The 23,674-nt window shown below is 38.2% G+C and overlaps 2 protein-coding genes across 4 annotated transcripts in view; both read left to right on the forward strand.

Annotated features, from left to right (window-relative positions):
• LOC129926659 (ring-infected erythrocyte surface antigen-like) overlaps nucleotides 1-18,518 on the forward strand; it is a 40,988-nt gene extending 22,470 nt beyond the window's left edge. The window contains exon 5 of the mRNA XM_056032094.1: nucleotides 18,396-18,518. Within this exon, the coding sequence (XP_055888069.1) occupies nucleotides 18,396-18,518 (123 nt within the window). The remainder of the gene's footprint in view (nucleotides 1-18,395) is intronic.
• Nucleotides 18,519-19,889: 1,371 nt separating this feature from the next.
• Nucleotides 19,890-23,674, forward strand: part of LOC106061432 (uncharacterized) — a 73,563-nt gene continuing 69,778 nt past the window's right edge. For 2 of the 3 annotated variants that reach the window (XM_056034100.1, XM_056034101.1), the window contains exon 1: nucleotides 20,008-20,151. The gene's annotated coding sequence lies outside the window, so the exon portion shown is untranslated. The other variant, XM_056034102.1, reaches the window with a different exon arrangement.

Here is a 23,674-nt window from a genome sequence, read left to right on the forward strand (position 1 = left end):
GACTATTATTATTATTATTTATTTTTACCGACATTTTTCTACACAGAAACGCCCAGAAGTCCAACGTGGCAACTCGTTTCAGATTTGGCCGAATTTTCAGTTGTTTTTTTTTAAATCCGTGACTATTATTATTATTATTTATTTTTACCGACATTTTTCTACACAGAAACGCCCAGAAGTCCAACGTGGCAACCCTTTTCAGATTTGGCCGACTTTTCAGTTTTGTAGCTGGAACGTATCACACGCTGTGTTCTGACCCAACGCTCACGACAGCCGGATATGACCGCTCATTAATTTTTTAAACTATCGCCTTACAATTTTTATACTGAAGTTGTTTTTTTTTTCTCTCTCTCCCTCACACGGACAAAGATGTTGACCTGATGTTTTCTCTGTGTGGTTGTGTATGTGTGTTTGTATGGTTTCTGTCTGAATGTGTGTTTGAAGATTGCTTTACGATGGGCACGCGCCCCTGCCGGAAGGATTGAATTCTTCCCGTAACTTCAAAATAAAATGGCGCAACTTCCGGGAACAATAAAATGCTTTGAATGAACTAATTGAAATACTTGAAATTAAAATTTGTTTTCATGTTATTCATGTTTTATCCCAGTTTGAAACCTTTAACAAAAAATATGGTGTAAATGAAACGGTCGCGTGACCACGTAGTCAGTTGTGGATGTTCATAGCTTTGTACGTGGCTGCCTGGTCGTGCGGTAAACGCGCTGGCATGTCGTTCGGTCCTCTCGATAATACCCTGCTCTCTTCCATCACCCGTTGGCCTGCGGGAGGTTCGGACTAGGAAGTCGATTATCTTCAACTCTGAAGGAACATCCGAAACATTTAAAACAACTTAAACATCTGAAACAAGGAAAATATACGAAAGCTGTAAGAAAAAAATCCGAACCATGGAAAACATCCGAACCATGGAAAACATGCGAACCATGGAAAACATGCGAACCATGGAAAATATACGAACCATGGAAAACATGCGAACCATGGAAAACATGCGAACCATGGAAAATATACGAACCATGGAAAACATGCGAACCATGGAAAACATGCGAACCATGGAAAATATGCGAACCATGGAAAACATGCGAACCATGGAAAATATGCGAACCATGGAAAACATACATGGAAAACATGCGAACCATGGAAAACATGCGAACCATGGAAAACATGCGAACCATGGAAAATATACGAACCATGGAAAACATGCGAACCATGGAAAATATGCGAACCATGGAAAACATGCGAACCATGGAAAACATGCGAACCATGGAAAATATGCGAACCATGGAAAACATACATGGAAAACATGCGAACCATGGAAAACATGCGAACCATGGAAAACATGCGAACCATGGAAAATATACGAACCATGGAAAACATGCGAACCATGGAAAACATGCGAACCATGGAAAACATGCGAACCAGGGAAAACATGCGAACCATGGAAAATATACGAACCATGGAAAACATGCGAACCATGGAAAACATGCGAACCATGGAAAATATGCGAACCATGGAAAACATGCGAACCATGGAAAATATGCGAACCATGGAAAACATACATGGAAAACATGCGAACCATGGAAAACATGCGAACCATGGAAAACATGCGAACCATGGAAAATATACGAACCATGGAAAACATGCGAACCATGAAAAACATGCGAACCATGGAAAATATGCGAACCATGGAAAACATGCGAACCATGGAAAATATGCAAACCATGGAAAACATACATGGAAAACATGCGAACCATGGAAAACATGCGAACCATGGAAAACATGCGAACCATGGAAAACATACGAACCATGAAAAACATACATGGAAAACATGCGAACCATGGAAAACATGCGAACCATGGAAAACATACATGGAAAACATGCGAACCATGGAAAACATGCAAACCACGGAAAACATGCGAACCATGGAAAACATACGAACCATGGAAAACATACATGGAAAACATGGAACCATGGAAAACATGCGAACCATGGAAAACATGCGAACCATGGAAAACATGCGAACCATTTTTAAAAAATCTGAAACAGGTGAATCATCCGAAACACTTAAAACATCCGAAACATGTAGACCAATCACACCAACAACTCTTCACTAAGATTAGCAGACGTCAGGTTAGGCCAGCGGTTCTCAACCTCACCCCTTCTTACAACCACCCACTCTGCCGCGACCCCCCCCCCCCCCCGCAGACACGCACAGGAATAGAATAATAGACAAAACAATCCATTTTTTTTTTCGATGGTCTTTGGCGACCCCTGGCAAATCGTCAATCGACCCCCAAGGGGGTCGCGACCCACGGGTTGAGAACCCCTGGGTTAGGGGGTGGGGACATGTTCTCCTTTTGGGGCATCAATTATTGATCTGAGATTAAAAGCATTCAACTTCAACACTAAAAGAAACCGTTACAAAACTTCATAGACTTTAAAAAAAAATGATTCTGACCGGGTTTGGGTTTGCAGACTTGAGGCGAGGAGGGAGTTCAACATAGACCAAAACACTCCCGACGTTATCAAAGCCCTATATGAAAAACTTAGTACTTCTGAACAACCAATTCAGGGAAAGGTTTGGAAAGTATGCATTCTTTCTTTAGCTCTTTTTTAAACATATTTTTAAAACATATTATGATGGGAACTGAAGATAGTTTTAGTATCTAGTCTCGTCCTTTTAGTGAAACCAAAACAATACCAGAGAAAGCTTAGGCAAGTATGCATTCTTTCTCAAGCTCTTTTGTACCATATTATTAAAGGATATTATGATGGTAGAATAATGTGTGTTATAGTGCAAAAACATTCATCTATGGCAGTTAGAATATACGCTATCTATTTTAGATCAAAACTTTTTGGCACCGGTGTAGAAGATATTGTGGAAATTCAATAATGACGACTGAGCTCTCAGAAGTCTTCGTCACCATGTTTTGTTGTCCTTTGTTTTGTTGTCCTTTGTTTAGTTGTCCTTTGTTTAGTTGTCCTTTGTTTTGCTGCCCTTTGTTTTGTTGTCCTTTGTTTTGTTGTCCTTTGTGTTGTTGTCCTTTGTTTTGTTGCCCTTTGTTTTGTTGTCCTTTGTTTTGTTGTCATTTCTTTAGTTGTCCTTTGTTTTGTTGCCCTTTGTTTTCTTGCCCTTTGTTTTGTTGCCCATTGTTTTGTTGCCCTTTGTTTTGTTGCCCTTTGTTTTGTTGCCCTTTGTTTGTTGCCCTTTGTTTCGTTGCCCTTTGTTTCGTTGTCCTTTGTTTCGTTGCCCTTTGTTTCGTTGCCCTTTGTTTTGTTGTCCTTTGTTTCGTTGCCCTTTGTTTTGTTGCCCTTTGTGTTGTTGCCCTTTGTTTTGTTGTCCTTTGTTTTGTAGTCCTTTGTTTTGTTGCCCTTTGTTTTGTTGCCCTTTGTGTTGTGTATAAGAGTGATGTAACAAGAAACATACTAAAAAGAAAAGTATGACACATTTCAGGTTTGCCGTTCATTTAATCCTCCTTTCCTTGAAAATGCAGACCAGGTACAAGATCTTGAAAACTGGATGCTGCAGCTAGAGCAGTTGGCATTGAAATCAGTGCTGAAAAAAAGACGAGCTCTCGTACGCGGTGGAGATAGTACGAGATAGTACGAGATCAGGGGCGGACTGGGTGTCAAAATCGGCCCGGGCATTTCTATAAAATTAGGCTCACCAATTCTCTATCATGTGATGGGCATCCATTTCTAGGTGTATCGGTCCTTAAAAATCATTGTTAAGTTTAATAATGTATCGATATGCATGCATACAGTGAACTCTATATCTTAATAAGCAATATAGCGTCTTTTTAAATCAGCAATTTATGTAGGCTCTAAAAAGATAAAGCCTACTAGTAGCACTGTCTACATTCTACATTTTATTTTCGGAAAATGTGTTCGATTAAAATAGTATTACACTGTAATGTCTGTGAAAGATTTTTGTTTAAACACGAAGCTCAGAGGGGCTTTAATAAAAATAATAATAATAACATAATAAGAATATTATAAAACCTTTGACAATTTGAAATGTGCCATAGTGGCTTCGATCAGGCCATTTCGGTGGCCCTACCGGCCCATTTGGGTACCGGCCGACCGGGCATTTGCCCAAATGCCCATAGAGCCAGTCCGCCCCTGTACGAGATGTTGCATACAGTTGATTGGTCAAGCATTATGAGAAGTTTACTCATTTACATGCTTAGGGTCAAGAGAACAAGAGATGACCGTCTGCTGTCATGAGCAAACTGTGGAAAGTCCTTTCTGGAGACGTAAAATTTACAACCAAGTGTCAATACAGGATAAAAATCTACAAAATTGATATTGTCAAATGTCGAATCTATAGTATAAATGTCTGTAAAGGATATCAATTCTAAAGCCTATAAAAAAAAGTTTATAAAGAAGTCTATGAAGAAGTCTACAAAGAAGTCCATGTAGACTTACGTCTAATATATCTGAAGTTTATGTTTACATCTTTAAATTCTCATTCTCTTTCCTCTGTCACTCTCTCTTCCTCCCTCTCGTTCTCTCTGTCTCTCTCTCTGTCTGTCTCTCTTTGTCTGTCTCTCTCTGTCTGTCTGTCTCTCTCTGTCTCTGTCTCTCTCTCTGTCTGTCTCTCTTTGTCTGTCTCTCTCTGTCTGTCTGTCTCTCTCTGTCTCTCTCTCTGTCTCTCTGTCTGTCTCTCTCTCTGTCTCTGTCTCTCTCTCTGTCTCTCTCTCTCTGTCTCTCTCGCTCTCTCTGTCTCTCTCTCTGTCTCTCTCTGTCTGTCTCTCTCTCTGTCTCTCTCGCTCTCTCTGTCTCTCTCTGTCTGTCTCTCTGTCTCTCTCTGTCTGTCTCTCTGTCTCTCTCTGTCTGTCTTTCTCTCTGTCTCTGTCTCTCTCCATTTCTCTTTCCCTCTCCCTCTCTCTCTGTCTCTTTATCTTCATGCAACTGACTGAACCAACCAGAAGTCAACTCGAGTGCAAGTGTTCTACTATCAAAACGAAGAAGAGAATGAGATTAATGAAGCACAGCACTTTGTATGTAATCGACTTCAAGATGCCCAGGACATTGTTTGCAAATTTGCCACGTCATCATGCCTTCCTGGACCAGGTCTTGCAGGGATAGAAACACATTATATTCATACAGTTCAAAACAAGTTAAATGTCAAAAAAAAAGTCAAACCTCGCTCCTATTAAGTAAACTATGCCTGATTATTGTCGCGGGCCGCCGACTTTGCTTTTTTTGTCGGGCTTCCCTTTAAAGGGGTGGGGGTAGCACCATTCCATTACTTCCCGATCTCTCAATATTGTAAGGCTTGTCTCCTTGTTATCTTATTATATTTTCCATACAGATGTAAGTAGTAATATTGTTCATTATTTAATCCTATGAACACGTCAGTCAAAATTTTACAGCTTTAAAAAAAATTCCCAGACTGATTTCAATTTTCTATTAAAAAATGGTTAATGTCAAAGTTCCTTAAAGATGAACTCTGTAGCCAAACAATATCCACCCACATTCATATTTAGCTTGTAGTTTCCTAAAAAATGAGATCTGTAATGTGGTCGTCCTACGAAGATGACGAGGAAATCATTTCATCTGCAAATTGATATATAGAGTTCCCGACCTTGTCCAGACCCAGTTTCTCCCAGGATTCAACCAACCATCAGTTAAGCCCCCTTTAATCAAACGTCTCCCCACTGAGTTCAGTGCGGTGCCCAAGACGTGTGCCTTAGAGTTCTATCAATACAAGGACACTTTCTACTGTATCACAACTGAAGCTTTCTAAACAAAAATCATCTATCTATCTATCTATCTATCTATCTATCTATCTATCTATCTATCTATCTATCTATCTATCTATCTTTCTAATCTATCTATCTATCTATCTATCTTTCTAATCTATCTATCTATCTATCTATCTATCTATCTATCTATCTATCTATCTATCTATATATATATATATATATATATATATATCCATCCATCCATCCATCACATTCATCCATCCATCTATCTATCTATCTATCTATCTATCTATCTATCTATCTATCAATCTATCTATCTATCTTTCTATCTATCTATCTATCTATCTATCTATCTATCTATCTATCTATCTATCTATCCATCCATCCATCCATCCATCCATCCATCTATCTATCTATCTATCTATCTATCTATCTATCTATCTATCTATCTATCTTTCTATCTATCTATCTATCTATCTATCTATCTATCTATCCATCCATCCATCCATCCATCCATCTATCTATCTATCTATCTATCTATCTATCTATCTATCTATCTATCTATCTATCTATCTATCTATCCATCCATCCATCCATCCATCTATCTATCTATCTATCTATCTATCTATCTATCTATCTATCTATCTATCTATCTATCTATCTATCCATCCATCCATCCATCCATCCATCCATCTATCTATCTATCTATCTATCTATCTATCTATCCATCCATCCATCCATCACATCCATCCATCCATCCATCCATCCATCTATCTATCTATCTATCTATCTATCTATCTATCTATCTATCTATCTATCTATCTATCTATCTATCTATATATCTATCTATCTATCCATCCATCCATCCATCCATCCATCCATCACATCCATCCATCTATCTATCTATCTATCTATCTATCTATCTATCTATCTATCTATCTATCTATTAAAATTGGTGAACAATACAGCCGCACTGTGTAGAAAGTGGGTAAGTTTCATAACTAAATTTTTCTCGTTCCGTTATAGAAAAATCCCATTATGGAAGTTTGAAAAATAGTTTCACATTAATCACACTGTAGAATAGAAAAATAATATTTACAACATTTGTATGAGCCCTATATTCACCCACTGGTAACACCCGAAATATTAACCATACCGAAGTATCATAATACATGTGCACACTCTTGTTTCTAGTGATCCTTAGTCACGTGACTGCCCTGCTTCTATTTATACATTTTAGTATTTAAAGTCGATGTCTATAATACCTTCACCTTGACCTATCCCTTAGTCTGTTAAACCGTCGGAACACCACACATGACCTGTCGACCATCTTCCTCCATTCAACTGTCTTTTGTCTTAAGTAGAATCTCTTCCTGTGACAGGGCTGTTCACTCTTTTATGTTGCCTTCCCATAGATTTCTTTGTCTGCCTGTTCTTCTTTTTCCTGGTACTGTTCCCTGTTCTTTGTCATTGTGATCCTGTTCCGAATCTGTAATGCGGTCCTTGCAGGTGATACCTAGGATCCTTCTATGGCATCTCAATTCCATTGCTAGGATCTTCTTCTCTAGCTCTAAAGTTAGTTTCTAAGACTCGCAAAACATGTCGAGGGTTTTAACTTTCCAAATTGTTTTGAGATTTGCAAATACATTTAAGTCTTTACACATTGTTGATCACCGTAAACCGGAAGTAAACACGACCTACTTATATATATTTGTCTTCACGTGCAGTATCCATCTGAAACTTCCATCAGATTAACATGTGAGTATTGAGATTCTATTATATTGTTTCTGAACTCTTTCTCTCCTAACTAACGATACCAACGTTGATTCCACTAGAATGCGGTAAATAATTACGGAGAGAAAGAGTTAACAGAAGACTCGATTCCTTCACGAGATAATACCACTGTTTTCTTGCAAACTCTTCGATGCCATCCATAGATAATTCTGCTATTGTTTGGTTAACTCTAGATTTCGTTATAAGATAACTCTGCTGTTTCCTAATAAATTCTAGATTCCTTCATGAGATAATTCGCTGCATTAGTTCTGAGTTTAAAAACAAAATGTTAACGAGATATCAATGTTGTGTTATTTCTAGTATACACCCCCCCTGCCCCCATCTTAAGAGTACAGAATCAAGCAATATAAAGAAGAGGTAATTTCATCATCAGTGTCCTCCCTTGAGAAATGTTTTCGGCACATTATCTGATAGAAATACCCCCCAAAAAAAATATCTTTCTTTTTTTCTTTTTCTCAGATTACGTTAAAATCGTTACAATTTGTTTTCTATTTCAAACACGACTGACCACACATACACACACATGTCTGACAACATAAACACATACATGACTGACCACACATGCACACACATGTCTGACAACATATACACATACATGACTGACCACACATGCACACACATGACTGACCACACATACACATACATGACTGACCACACATACACATACATGACTGACCACACATACACATACATGACTGACCACACATACACATACATGACTGACCACACATACACATACATGACTGACCACACATGCACACACATGTCTGACAACATATACACATACATGACTGACCACACATACACATACATGACTGACCACACATACACATACACGACGGACCACATACACACACACGACTGACAACACATACACATACATGACTGACCACACATACACGGGCGGACTGGGCAAACGGGCAAATGCCCGGTGGGCCGGTACCAAATGGGCCGGTCTGGTCGCGACCAAAGAAAAAAAAAATTCAATGCAGACAACTTTTTAAAAAAAAAGTGACAGTAGCAAGACACAAATGTCCGAACACGTTTTCTTGTTGTTGTTTTTTTCTAAATTATCATTGCAATTAGTTTTGTTTGAAATTCAACAAGAATATCAAGAAAAATACACTATACACTGTACGTATTATCATTTGCAAAAAGTTAGACTGTACTTCTTGCTATGCACAAGCGGCATAGACTGCTTTGATGTCTTCGAGGCTGTGTTTGGCCTAATCATTTGGCTGGTCGGCATGGACCTTTGATGGCGTTCCCATTTTTTTTTTCTCCTTCCCTCCCCCGTCTTCTGATGGTTCCATTGTCAGTTAACGAAAAAAAGAGGGATGAGAGAGGTTAAGTTAGAAAACATTGATATAACGCAGCAAAAAAATAATAACAAAAAAATAAGCGACAATTAGCTCTTTAACAATACTGAATAGAAATTAACTTTAACACATACACACAGCCGCGAAATTGCAAACCGCCCAACTTATTCACAGCTCAATATGGATATAATAAAGTTCTACTTTCTGCGATTTAAAAAGAAATAGTAAGTTTCTTTTTGTTTATTTTAAAAAACATAGATCTAAAAAATACAACACTTACGGCTCACAAAAAAATATCATTTAATTAAAAAATAAATCTAGATCTAAATAAATTTTTATACTATTATAATTAATGGCAAATTTATGCTCAGTATGAAGTCATTAATGATGAAAATTATTACAATAATTACAATAATTTATATAGCGCTGTCACATCCGATATTTAATGAAAGGAGATTTAATTTATATTTTAAATAATGGGTTTGGTAAATTCATGTACATACAAATCGCGTTTTTGAGAATGTACTAGGACGAAGCAAGAGCTTTTCACAATAAGTAAGTACCTCTTAAACCGTTCTGCTTTCTCTTATCTTTTAATGGAATGGGTTAGCCTGAGTCAGCCAGGAAACAAAATGATTTAACATATTTAAAGTCACAGATCAACATGCATGACTAGATTGACACATGAAATGCGTAGGACGTAACTATCTTATTCTTTAAAGAAACGTCTGTGTATTGTAACTGAGATGATTTTCTGCGTGCGTCCAGTGTGTCAGAAGGTCATGCCAAGTGTGTGTGTTTCATGTCCAGTGTGTGTGTGTGTGTGTGTGTGTGTATAGTATAGTGTGTGCTGGTTTCATTCTCTGTTTACTGTAGTCTAATTTTGTCGAATAAAGCCATGGTATTGGTAGACTAGTATTTGTTGTTTCATTACAATTTATTCGACAAAATTGTGTATCTGGATTAGTGTTGAATTCCTTAATCTACAATGGATAAATGACTCAGACCGAAAGAGTTGGACATTGATCCTGATGCTCCTCTAGCCTCAGAAAAATGGACTCACTGGTATGACACATTTCAGAATTTTCTTTCGTCCATCAAGGATATTAACGAAGACTTTAAACTAAAGTTGTTGAAAAATCACGTATTTGCTATGGTTTATATGCTCATCAGTGATGTATCGTCCTATTCGACGGCCATAGACACACTCAAGACTACTTATGTTAAGGTAAAGAATGACATTTTTGATCTATAAGTAAAAATACCAAAAAGCTTCAAACTCGTTAGGCTGCTATTGTATTGTTTATAGTTTCCAGACTACATACATGTATAAATAGAATACATTATGTAATCCTACGAATGCATACATCCAGTTTTCGATGCGTTATCAAACTTTATATATTTTGTAGAGAATTAGGCTTACACCTATAATATAACACATGGGCGTAGCCGGGAGGGGAGGGGTTCAAACCATCACTTGCCTCAGACCTAATTGTCTGAAAGGGAAACTTTACTTACTGCCCCAGTGCAGCCAACTTAAGCAAACTGCAATCACCAAATTTCATGAGCGTAGCCAAAAGGGGTTTTGTGGTTACCTTCCTCTCTCCAATACAAAAACTAAAGCATTTTACCATTTTCTACCAGTCGCTGAACTCCAGTGAATAGCAAATATAGTTTTTGATTTTTTTTTAGCGGAAGAGTAGCCGGCTAATTGCACTGTATATACCTCAAAATATGCATTTTTTAAAGCTTAAAATAACGGAAATAATGCTTGGTTCCGGCACTGGGGGAGCTCACAGCGCTCCCCCAGACTCCCAAGCTGTCCCTTGATGGTGTGTACTGCCTTTCCACTAATTATAGGAAGAGAGTATTCTAGGGTAGAAAAAACGTTTGAAAGAATGAAAGATCAGAATGTAATGAAGATTAATTATATACACACGCACACTAATATGTATATATATAAATTGCGGAGTGGGGTAAACCCCCCCCCCACACCGAAAATATATGACATACTATTTGTGGGCCGGTTTATATGCTAATGCCCGGGCCGATTTTGATACCCAGTCCGCCCCTGCACACATTCACATACATAACTGACCACACATACACACACGAGTGACCACACATACACATGCATGATTGACCACACATACACACACATGACTGATCACACATACACACACGAGTGACCACACATACACATGCATGATTGACCACACATACATGACTGACCACACATACACACACACGACTGACAACACATACACATACATGAATGACCACACATACACACTCATGTCTGACCACACATACACACACACGACTAACAACACATATACATACATAACTGACCACACATACACACACGAGTGACCACACATACACATGCATGATTGACCACACATACACACACATGACTGACCACACATACACACACGACTGACCACACATACACACGTAGACGCAAATAATTCTTCTTTCAAATGACTTTAGTCCATTTTGTCTCACGGTTTATTTTTTTCAAAAAGCTTATATCAACTCACACTGTCTGTCTGTCTAGAAAAACGTTTGTACACGTTATTTCTCACTTAACCCATTCTCTAATCAAGTTGAAACTTTGCACACTTATTCATTGACAAGACATGAATACATTTTAAAAAATTAACCAATTAGTCAAATAATTACCGGTGATAATTTTTTTATACCAACAAGGGGAGTTGATGCTTCAGTAGTCACAGATACGGCTAATTATGTAGGGTTTTTTCCCATGTTAGATATTGGAACACGTTATTTCTCCCATACCCGTTCCCGGATCAAGTTGAAACTTGAAACAAATATTTATTGCGACATCCCACTGGGCCTTATGCTAAATATCAGGGCCGGATTTAAGTAAGTGGAGTCAGGATTTTTTTTGCGGTGTTTAATATTCATATTTTAGTAAAAAAACTAATTTGAGTTTTGAGTTTTTGGAAAGTAGGACCCTGGGTTAATTAAACACGAATCCGTTAAAAAAAAGTAACCAATTAGTTAATTAATTATTGGTAATTAACTATTTTGTTTAATATCGAATAAGGGAAATAACTTCAACAGTACTGAGAGATATAGTGGTAAAGAAACATCTATCAGCTTTTTACCTAGTACAGTTAAGTTGTACAAAAAGCATGCCCACTTAGACAGTTATAATGAGCCTGCTCCACACTTTAATGAACAAGGCTAAAGTATTCAGATTCTTATCTTATCTTATCTTATATAATACAGACGTTACTTCAAAAAAGAAGATGATTACGTCCTACGCGTCATGCATATTAACCAATGACTTACATTCTGCCAAGTCACTGGTTATCCTGCCTAGCTCAGGCAACCCATTCCATGCTCTAATAGCACTAGGGAAGAAGGAGTATTTGTACACATTTGTCCTAGCATATGGGACGAGGAATGTGCCTTTATCTTTGTGTCTTTCTGAGTATTTTATTAAATTTTGTTTTTGTATTTGAAGATTATGGTTCAGTGTTTTATGTATAATTGCTACTTTACTTTTGAGTCTTCTGTCCTGAAGGCTTTTTTTTATTATTTTTATTATTATAACTTTTATAGAGCGCTACTTTCATGCTTATAGCATTTGTGGACCAGTGGGGGGAGGGGGTATCTAGGAGTTGGTTTTCCGTGCTGCTTTTAGGCGCTCAGTAAACACAACTCTGCCCGAGTCGGCTGTCGAACCTAGAGCCCCCCTTAAAGGTAGCCAAGGCTTGCCAAGTTCAAGCGCACTTAGCCTCTCGACCACGCTTCCCACTTCCCGCTTTCTAAACTTAGTGATTTTACTAAAGATTACTGTCGAATAGAAATATTATTACTAAAATACTTTAAATGATCACCTAACACTTTGCCTGAAGCAGCTATTCTATAGAATGCCTAGGCGAAATGGGGACATCATTTTTCACGTTGCCTAGACGTTTCGGGTATTCTATAGCTAAGTTGAATTCTAGATTTTTTTAGTTAAAGGTTAAAGGTTTAAGAATGTTGATTAATAACCATTATTTGTGGGTTGAAAATTGGACAGCTACTTAGTTTTCGGTGGACATAACCGCGAGAACCAGACATATAAAAACCGACGGACATTTGGGACAACGGACAAACAAAAAATTGTATTCCCTTCTGGTGAACGCAATGACACGTGCAGAGAGCAAAGAAGTTTGTTTCGTTCATTCAATCAGTCGCAACTTTTTTACGGAGCCGGCTATTTTATTTCCCTTATTTCCTGCTCAGCTCTGTGTCAGCGCCCTCTTGTGTGTGAATGTGTGTTTTTTTCCCCTCAGTTTCTTGGTTTAAGGGGAGACGATCTTGAAGAGTAATGCAATGTTACAGATTTTATAGGAAGCTGCTACAAGCTGTATACGTCATTGCTCTTCTGCTCTATCTAATTATAATATTTAAATAAGTCAAGTGCTGTGTTTAGTCTGATGCTGATATAGCTCCTGACAGCTAATCTTACCACACCTTCTACGCTTACCAGACCTACATATTACTTGGCATTAAAACTTAAATAAAAGCTTAAAATTCTCATGTATGAACATTACCAATTGAACATCTATATTTCCAGGACATCTGTTTTTAAAATTAATTATTCTTGTAACTTAAGTCAAAATCAGTGTTAGACGTAACCTATATCTATAAAATGTTGAAACTTCTGATTCTTATCACTTATGATGAAGAGACTTAAAGAAAAACATTGTCTCTACAGGACATTAGAAAAACGAAGATTATTCTTATTGGCAATATTTCAGACTATTTATTCAAAGACACAAACTCAGGCCAGAGTTTATTCATTTCTATGAAGAACTGTGTTGGTCTGGCTTGGAACAGGACGGCAGCCATGGTAACTGATGGGGCTCGTGCTTTGACTGAGAAAAACAGGATTTAAATTAACTAAAGAACAATATCCTTTCCCTAAACTCTAAAGGGGAAAGTTTGATCAAAGCTGCATTGAACATAAATCATATTGACCCAATTATCTTAGTGATCAAACTTATCAGAGCTTGGGGACTTATTCTAAGGCAGTTCAGTAATTGAATATTTTGAAACAAAACATTCCGATGTTCGGTACCACAGCAGTATCCACTAGCTTAGCATGGGCAATGTATTGAGAAGAAATGGAAGCTCAAGGAAGAAATGGCTATGTCCCTTGAAAGATATTGACTATGACTTTATTACTAATAATTGTAATGAAGAGTGGAAGACTTTATGTTTGCCATTATCAGTATTGTAAATTGTAATGGCTTATTTGCATATGAAATGTATGCACATGTTAAATTTTTCAAACAAAGAATTCTCCAGGCAAGTGAGTGAAAACAGGTTTTGTCATTTTCCTTTGCTGAAAGGGGAAACTATTTCAAGTAAAGTGGTTGAAAAGTACAAGACTTATTTGTATTCCTTGATTGTTGAATTGAAAAGCAAATATTATGACGGCGGAACCAGTTTTCAATACCTCCAGCTCACCATTTAGTGCAGAAGCTGATTCAGCTCCAGAGGACATACCTCCAAGCTAATTATGACCTGTAAGAGAAGTTAGGGTCAGTCAATTCTTCTGCGGGAGCTTTATGGGTGCCAGAAGCTGTATTTCCACACTTTAAAAAAAAAATGCTGCTGAACTTTCACAGTCTAAGTACATATACTAGGCATACATCTGAGAATTAGATTTATTTTTTTTTTGTGAAAAAAAAAAACAAAATAAGACAGTGTAAGAACAGGTCGATGCTGATTGGCTGTAATTTTACAGCATTCAGGAGAATAACAGCTAGCAGTTTAACCTTCTATCTCCGGAACATACACGAGTGTAAAGAGTTAATACTTCGCATTAACTTTACATCTGAGGTGAAATGCTGGGATGTACAAAGACAATGTCAAGGTCTCTCTAGGGTATGACATGCTCCACCGGGTTCTCCACCTCAACGCTGATTATTAACTTCCTGTCGGGGTTGTACTTTGGCTCGTCTGCCCGTACACCCCTGACAGTCTATTAGTTAGTCTGTTCTCTCGTTATACAGAACAAGTAACGGTACTAAGCTATCATATATCAGTTAACAACAAGAGTTAAACTGGTAACAGTTTTATGAATAAATTATATAATATGACATGGATGATGAGTAGGTACACATTAATAATTACAAGGTCAGATACAAGTGAAGCAAATCATTCAGCCTAAATACAGCACCACCACAATGCAACAGTTCAAGCTGGCCTCGCGATGGCCACAAGCCAATGGCATGGATGATAGCCAAGTAACGCATCACAGAGATCAAGCTTGACTCCTCAGAGTCCCAAGCCTGCGTCCCCAACTTTGGGGAAGAGAACAACAACAAAGAGCTCCATCCAAAGGACTGCTATCCCTCAAAACAAACAGAGCGATGACGCCAACATAGCGCGTCCCTAGAAATAGCGCACCAAACCATTATGGTGCATGAAAGAAAAAACATCAAGCAAGTAGCAACTCTTAGATGCGCACGACAGACAACGATAATAAGGCTTGACTTTGAGTCCCAAGAATAATGAGGAGATTGTGGGAGAAATAACGTGTACAAACTTTTTACCAGATAGACAGAAAAATAGTGGGAGTTCTTTGTCTAGTTGTAAAAATAAGTATTTAAAATCAATTGGGTAACTAACTAGCGGTAATAATGGAGATTTGTTACGAGTATCAAGACCCATGTTTTGACATACTGTTAAAACTAAACTATTGCTCGATTTTTTAAAATAATTTTTTTTAAAGTTAGTTTGCAAGAGCAAATCTCAATTTAGATTCTTTGACATTGTTTAGATTATCGTCAAAACCTCCATTAAAGTGACGCCGCCGATGGAATGTTTGATAATTATGCGGTCCTCGAAAGTAATAGAGTATTTTGAGTGACCCTCGGTAAAAAAAAATTATTGCCAACCCTTAAATCAAAATCTATTCTAAAGATCTCATGTGAGTGTGCTGGAAATGTCAGCCTTTCCGAATGTTCTCTCTGTACAGTACAGATCAATACACAATCTTTAATTCTATACTATTCTAAACTCAGAGAACAGACTCTCCTTAAGACCGCCTGGGAAACCTAACAGAGCCAGCGCTTGTCTGACTCAGGGAAAAAAAATAAAATAAAATAAAAAGACGGCTCATCCGAGTGGCTTCCCAAAGACGTGTCAAAACAATATGTGCTGATCAATTTGATTGGTTACCCCGGCTCGTGACATGAAATCCATGAAAAACTTGGAGCCGGAATAATTAAAAGGCAAATCCTGGTGGACATAAATAACGGAACAAAACACGTGTTTTTATAAGAAATTTAATTACATACGCAGAACACGAAGCTATGGACGCATTCTATGTGACCGTCTTATGATTTTTTTGATTCAATAAATCTTTTGGAGATGTGGGAAATCAAATCTGATTTTTATCTGTACAGCTGTTCTTCATTTTTTTTGTTATTGCTCATTTCTTTGGACAACAAAATAGTCCTCGATATCAACCGGTTTTTTTCTGGAACCACTAAATTAATAATTAATATTAGTAATAGGTGAAATATACTCTCTCTCTCTCTCTCTCTCTCAATGTTTTTTTTTCTCTTTCAGTGTCTTTCTTTTTCTTTCTCTCTCTTTATTTCTCTTTCACAGTCTCTTTCTCTTTTCTCACTTTTCTCTCTTTATTTCTGTTTCTTTATCCTTCTTTAAACATCTCTCTCTCTCTCGTTTTCTCTTTCTCTCTCTGCTTTTCTATGCCTAGCTCTTTTTAGCTCCTTCTCCTTCTCTCTCTTTCTCTTTTTCTACGTCTCTCTATTCTTCTTTAAACGTCTCTCTCTCTCTCTCTCCCTCTCTCTCTCTCTCTCTCTTTGTGATTTTCAACTGTTTTGCCTATCACTTCTCTCTGACTGTTTTTTTCTCTGTTGGGTAGCATCCACAAGTTTCGACCCGACTAGAACGAGTCAAAGACCGACCAGAGCAACGACATCTACACACAATACTCTTTTGAACTACTGCCCAAATACTATCCAAATGTTTATGTTGCTGTTAATAACCTCATAGATACAAGTATAAATAGATAAACGACAAGGCCGATATACAAAACACACACACAGGCTTTATTCCACCATATTAGATAACGAACAGCAACACACACGTCCTAATCCGCTAAGGGAACTAACTCTCACGCAATATTACATCATATATCAACAGTTACCTCCAAAGCCTGATGTCCTGCCGATTAAGATGTCCTCTTCTTGACTTGGCAGATTTCATAATTTGACCGTAACTTTTTGCTTTTTCTTTTTTTCTACGCCGAAACAGAAAAAAAAAAAAAAACTAACTCTCTAGACCAGTGATGCCCAAACTACGGCCCGCGGGCAAAATCCGGCCCGCGACGTGGTTCCATCCGGCCCGCCGCAACGTCGGCACTAAGTGTAGAAATCTACCTTCCAAACGTTTTGGTCCCCACCTTTTCTCTGATGGATTGGTGTCATGATCTTTAACATTTGTGTGTTTATGAACATGATAATAAGCCAATATATTTATTTTATAAAGAAAGTGTCTGGCTGTTTGATAAAACAACAACATAATAATCGGCATTATAAAATTAATATAGTGGCATTCTTGGTTTGAGCCGCGAATAAAAGATTGTTAAACTATGCTTAGATATTGGAGGATCCATGGAAATAATTATCAAAAAGAGACCACAACATGAGCCGGCGTTGCTCACATTTAAGTAAAGAGATACAATGTTTGTAAAATGTTTGTTTTACATGTTTCGGATGTTCCTTCAGAGCTGAAGATAATTACTTCCTAGTCCAAACCTCCCGCAGGACGACGGGGGATGGGAGCGGGCAGGGTTTGAAACCGGGACCATCGATAAATCTGAACGACAATCCAGCGTGCAAACCGCACGACCAGGCAGCCATCCTGATGATGATGTCGAACGCGTAAAAAAAAATATAATTGTCAAAAAAAACTATTAATTAAGTATCAAATCCACAGGTTTCTACCAAAATAGTTTCAGAACAATTTCATTTCATTTTATAACTTTTCTTTCATGTGGTTCGCGAGACGAGTGTCGGAAATTATAAACGGCCCGCGGGCCGAATTAGGTTGGGCATCACTGCTCTAGACCAACTGATTAGTAGCTATGACACACACACACACACCTGATCACACAAACACTGCCTACTGATGTGTGTCTCAGTGGCATAAACCGATTAAAGGCGGCTCAAGCTCAAAACCTGACTCGAGCAGATGTGTGTATGGTGATCAACTAAAGGCAGCAGGGAAGCCTTCTCCTAGATACCCCCATCTCCCCACCGGTCTACACAAGAGATTGGACCATAGTGCACTGAGCATGCGATGTAAAAGCAGTGCAAATGTCTCTCTTTCTGAGTTCGAGGCATTGAACTGTCATCGGCCAAGTGTTATTATCTCAACTTGGTCAATTCCAGACTGTCCGATATATTATGACACAGAAGCCTTGGCCCTACATAATGTGTATTGACTTATTTATACATCAAGTTCACTGACCTATTATTTGTACATGTTCACTTAGCTATCACGCATCACCATCACCATCATAACAATTATCACCATTACCATCAAAATCACCATCACCATCATCATCATCATCATCATCATCATCATCATCATGTTCACTGACCTATTATACACATAATGTTCACTGATCTATTATACCCATAATGTTCACTGACCTATTATAACACATAATGTTCACTGACCTATTATACACATAATGTTCACTGACCTATTATAACACATAATGTTCACTGACCTATTATACACATAATGTTCACTGACCAAATCATCATCATGATGTTCACTGACCTATTATACACATAATGTTCACTGACCCAATCATCATCATGTTCATTGACCTATTATACCATTGTTCACTGACCTATTATACTTATAATGTACATTGACCTATTATGCATATAATGTACACTGACCTATTATACAAAGTGACCGTCTGTTTACTTTATCCGATGGACAGTTTCCTCTTTAGTCATTGTGACACCTATGTAGTCTAGACTAATAGAGTAGCCACCCCCCCCCTTTCCACACTCACACACATACACACCTTACATAGCTCCAGACATGTCCGCTTCCCTTCCACCGGCCCCCGAAATTTAGGTCGACTTAACTATATAAATCATTTCCATAACAAATGCTCTGTTATCGCATGGAATCTGATATGTACATGATATTTTTTAAAAATTATAAATCAAGCATTCATTTCCAATGGAAATGTGGGGAGTTCCGCTCAGTGTCCTGGCTATGACAGCTCAATCTATGGGCCTGACTATTACAGCTCAATCTATGGGCCTGACTATTACAGCTCAATCTATGGGCCTGACTTTTACAGCTCAATCTATGGGCCTGACTATTTCAGCTCAATCTATGGGCCTGACTATTACAGCTCAATCTATGGGCCTGACTATTACAGCTCAATCTATGGGCCTGGCTATGACAGCTCAATCTATGGGCCTGGCTATGACAGCTCAATCTATGGGCCTGACTATTACAGCTCAATCTATGGGCCTGACTATTACAGCTCAATCTATGGGCCTGACTATTACAGCTCAATCTATGGGCCTGACTATTACAGCTCAATCTATGGTCCTGACTATTACAGCTCAATCTATGGGCCTGACTATTACAGCTCAATCTATGGGCCTGACTATTACAGCTCAATCTATGGGCCTGACTATTACAGCTCAATCTATGGGCCTAGCTATGACAGCTCAATCCATGGCGTTTGTAGTTCCAGAGCTAACCGCCTCCAAAACCTTTCGGTTCAGTAATGCAGAGAGACAGCCTTCGCAAGAGCAGGGCCGCGATCGAACTGAATTTTTTTTTTTTTACCAATCTCACATCTCTTTCGGCGGTATGTGATCTGTGTGTCGCAGGCGTGTGTGTGTGTGCGTCGCTGTCCCACGTGTGTTTGTGAGTGTGTCGCCAACGACTCACTTCTGCTGGCCATGTAGATCTCCCCCCCCCCTCTTCCTCCTCTTTTGTGGTGTAATGACGAAGTTCCGGTCTCGCTCTCTCTCTCTCTTTCTCTTGGGGTTCTGGCCCCTAAGAAGTAGAATCCAGGACCCGCAACTCTTCCAGCAGACGTGCTCGGAAGAAAGGAAGTGAGTTACCCCTCATTTGTGCCGTGTATGTGGTGGCAGAGTCCCGTTTAGTTTTGTGTTTTGTGTACTAGAAATTTTCAGCATTCATATTTTTTTTCTTTTAATTTTACGTTTTTTTCCGGTACAAGTAGCAGACGTGAGTTCTGGAACGTAAGTATTGATTAGGACTTTTAGTCATCTACATTGTCTGGGCACTAATGGTAATGTCACTAAATGGCAAAGTCACTACAAATGGTAGTGTCACTAAATGGCAATGTTACTAAATGGCAATGTCACTAAATAACAGTCATTACAATGGCAGGGTCATTAAGGGGTAATGTCGCTAAATGACAATGCCACTAAATGACAAAGTCAATGCAATGGTAGTGTCATTAAATGGCAATGTTACTAAATGGCAATGTCACTAAATGACAGTTATTACAATCGCAGTGTCACTGAGGGTAATGTCACTTAATGGTAATGTCACTAAATAAGGAAAGTCACTACAAAGGCAGTGTCACTGAATGGTAGTATCACAAAATGGCAATGTCACTAAATGGCAATCTCGCTAAATGGCAATATCACTAAATGACCAAGTCACTACAATGCCAGTGTCTCTGGACGGCGATGTCACTAAATGGCAATGTCACTACGGCATACTATCTGTATCATCATTTCTGTTGTATTCTTTAAACCACATATTCGTCTTTACGCATCTCTCTACTCTAGTATGTGCAGTATCTAACTATATGGGTTACTTGTTAAACATAAACATAATGCCCCAACCCCATTTCGTTTGATTTCCTTATACATAAATAAATATCTCACATGTATAAGTTACATAATTCTATTATATACAAGAAATAAAAACTTCTAAGTGATTTATTCAGTACCAACAATTATCATGAAGACCATAATTACTCGCAGAATTACTTGTTAATTTTTTTATTAGAATCTAACTGATATCAGATATTAGATATTAATAATAGTGTTTAGAACTAACATCGATTTGTGTCGATATTGAAATTTGGCTTATTATTATGGCTGAGGCGACCGTTTTACGAAGCTTCTCTCAACTCTGTCTGTCTGGTTCAAATCTTGTAGACGTTATTTTTTCCCACTTGCTATTCTCGGAACTTTGCACAACAGATTCCCCACAAGCTTCATCGGAACAATATTTTGCAGGGGCGTAGCTAGGAAATTTCCATCGTTTTGGAGCCGGGGGGGGGCTTGGCCTCTTTGGGGGCCCCTGCTTTTTGCGTAATATTTAATTTTTAATTTAAAAACACTTATTGGGAGGCCCCCCTCAAGTGGAGGCCCGGGGGGATATTCAAATTCTCCCCCTCCTCCCCCCAACCTAGCTACGCCACTGATATTTTGCATCTGTTATAAAAAATAAAATGTGTACAGTGATAAGGGAGTTTATCACTTTCATTTGGTCTTTAATAATGTAACGTTTACTATTGTTACCATGCGAAATATTCTTCTTGTGAATTCCAGTCTGAATGAAGATTTTTAGTTTAAAAGACGACCGTGTAAAGGCCAGTTTTAATGAAGATTTTGTAAAGTACAATTTGGTAGATGATCATTGTTAGATACAGTTTGAAGTCCAATTTGTATGACAGTTTTGGGAAGTCCAATTTGAATGAAGATCTTGTAAAATCCAATTCGAACGAAGATCTTGTAAAATCCCCTTCGAACGAAGATCTCGTAAAATCCCCTTCGAACGAAGATCTCGTAAAATCCCCTTCGAACGAAGATCTCGTAAAATCCCCTTCGAACGAAGATCTCGTAAAATCCCCTTCGAACGAAGATCTCGTAAAATCCCCTTCGAACGAAGATCTCGTAAAATCCCCTTCGAACGAAGATCTCGTAAAATCCCCTTCGAACGAAGATCTCGTAAAATCCCCTTCGAACGAAGATCTCGTAAAATCCCCTTCGAACGAAGATCTCGTAAAATCCCCTTCGAACGAAGATCTCGTAAAATCCCCTTCGAACGAAGATCTCGTAAAATCCCCTTCGAACGAAGATCTCGTAAAATCCCCTTCGAACGAAGATCTCGTAAAATCCCCTTCGAACGAAGATCTCGTAAAATCCCCTTCGAACGAAGATCTCGTAAAATCCCCTTCGAACGAAGATCGTACACGTTGGGTAAAGAATCTCATTGGCCACACTGGGAAATCTCTAGTTTGACCGTGATTTCAGTTTGATCCGAGAATGGGAAGTGGGAGAAAAAAAAACGTGTCAAGGCGTAATAAGGGGATTAATTCCATATAAACATCCACATCTCTCGTTAAGTAGCATTTATTCTCCTCATTTAGATATCAAACATTATAATTAATCAATTCCAGCCTGAATATAAAAAAAATTGTGTGTTTTTTTGCATTCCTTTAAATTTACTTTTGTATCTAAAAAAAATGTATGACTTTAACCCTAGAAACAGTCGAATTCCAAACGTTTTGTCTATTCGCAATATAAAGTCTAGATAACGTCGGCATAGAGTTAGTGTGGTTTATTACAGAAGCTCTATTCGAGTCACACTTTCGGAGTGGGCGAAACCTCCTGGCCGGGTAAAGTGTGGGTGGGCGTGATTCTCGAAAACGGCTTTAACGATTTTCCTAGACATTTGACAGTCTGTGTATATCACGGGGAAAAGAATGACCAGCTCGTTGGCCACACTGGATAAAACTCTACTTTGAACGTTATAATTTTTTTCAAAATATAAAAAGAAAAAAATTTAAATTGTTCCTCCTTCAAAAGAGAGTTCTTCTGTGTTTTCGTTCATGACCATACAGACACATTTAAAATGATACAATAACGTAACAAAGGCAATTACCGCCCCACTTTTCCCAATCATCAGCACTCCACTGCGCCCACGCAATATCTGTCGCAATGTTATATTTTGTTCCCTTCGCAAAGATAGTATGAGTCCTCGTGTTTCATGGCCAGTCTACCAACGCGTTAACGACCAACGATTTCCAATAAGGGAGCCAGGGCTAATTATTCCATAACATTTCCCCCAAGGGTCAGTTTTGTGCCAAACCAAGTTCGATAAATCAACCGTGTCCTAAATTAACTCACAACAATGGATCATAACTAATACAACCTTTTTAGTAGTATAAATTATAAATTATCTGGATGTACCAACCCGAGTTTCTCTATGCAATTTATTTTTATAACGAACTTGTTCTGATTTGTTTCTAATAGTTTCATTATTTTTTTTTTCGTTATTTTTCTAAAGCACGTCTGCCGTCTGAATTGACTAGAGTTATTTGCCCTTGTCGACCTAGATAATACTTTGAAAGTGCTTATTAGACTTTGTTTGAACTTGATTGCTTCGTTGAAGTTCTCTTAGCTTTGAATGCTGGGAAGGAGAGAAATAGAACCTTGTCACGTAATGGAAGAGAGATTTGGTTTAAAAAGAATTATTTTTGTAACTTCGAGATCGGAGCTAATCTCAGAATGCTTCTGTGAAGCCAGACTTATGCGACCTTAACCTTTACCTCTACCATAAGTCAATCATCATTAAGCGCAGAGCGAAACATGAAAGAAACGTAGCAATATTTAATGAACTAATTAAAACGGTGTGTCTGTGGTTACAATGGGAAATCAGACTTGAGTGGAGCTGTCTGTGTGGACCTCGAAAGTTAAAAACAAAATCAATGCTAATTAAATTTCTTACAAATATCAATGA

The sequence above is a fragment of the Biomphalaria glabrata genome, chromosome 6 (assembly GCF_947242115.1).
Source record: "Biomphalaria glabrata chromosome 6, xgBioGlab47.1, whole genome shotgun sequence".
Taxonomy (NCBI): Eukaryota; Metazoa; Mollusca; class Gastropoda; family Planorbidae; genus Biomphalaria; species Biomphalaria glabrata.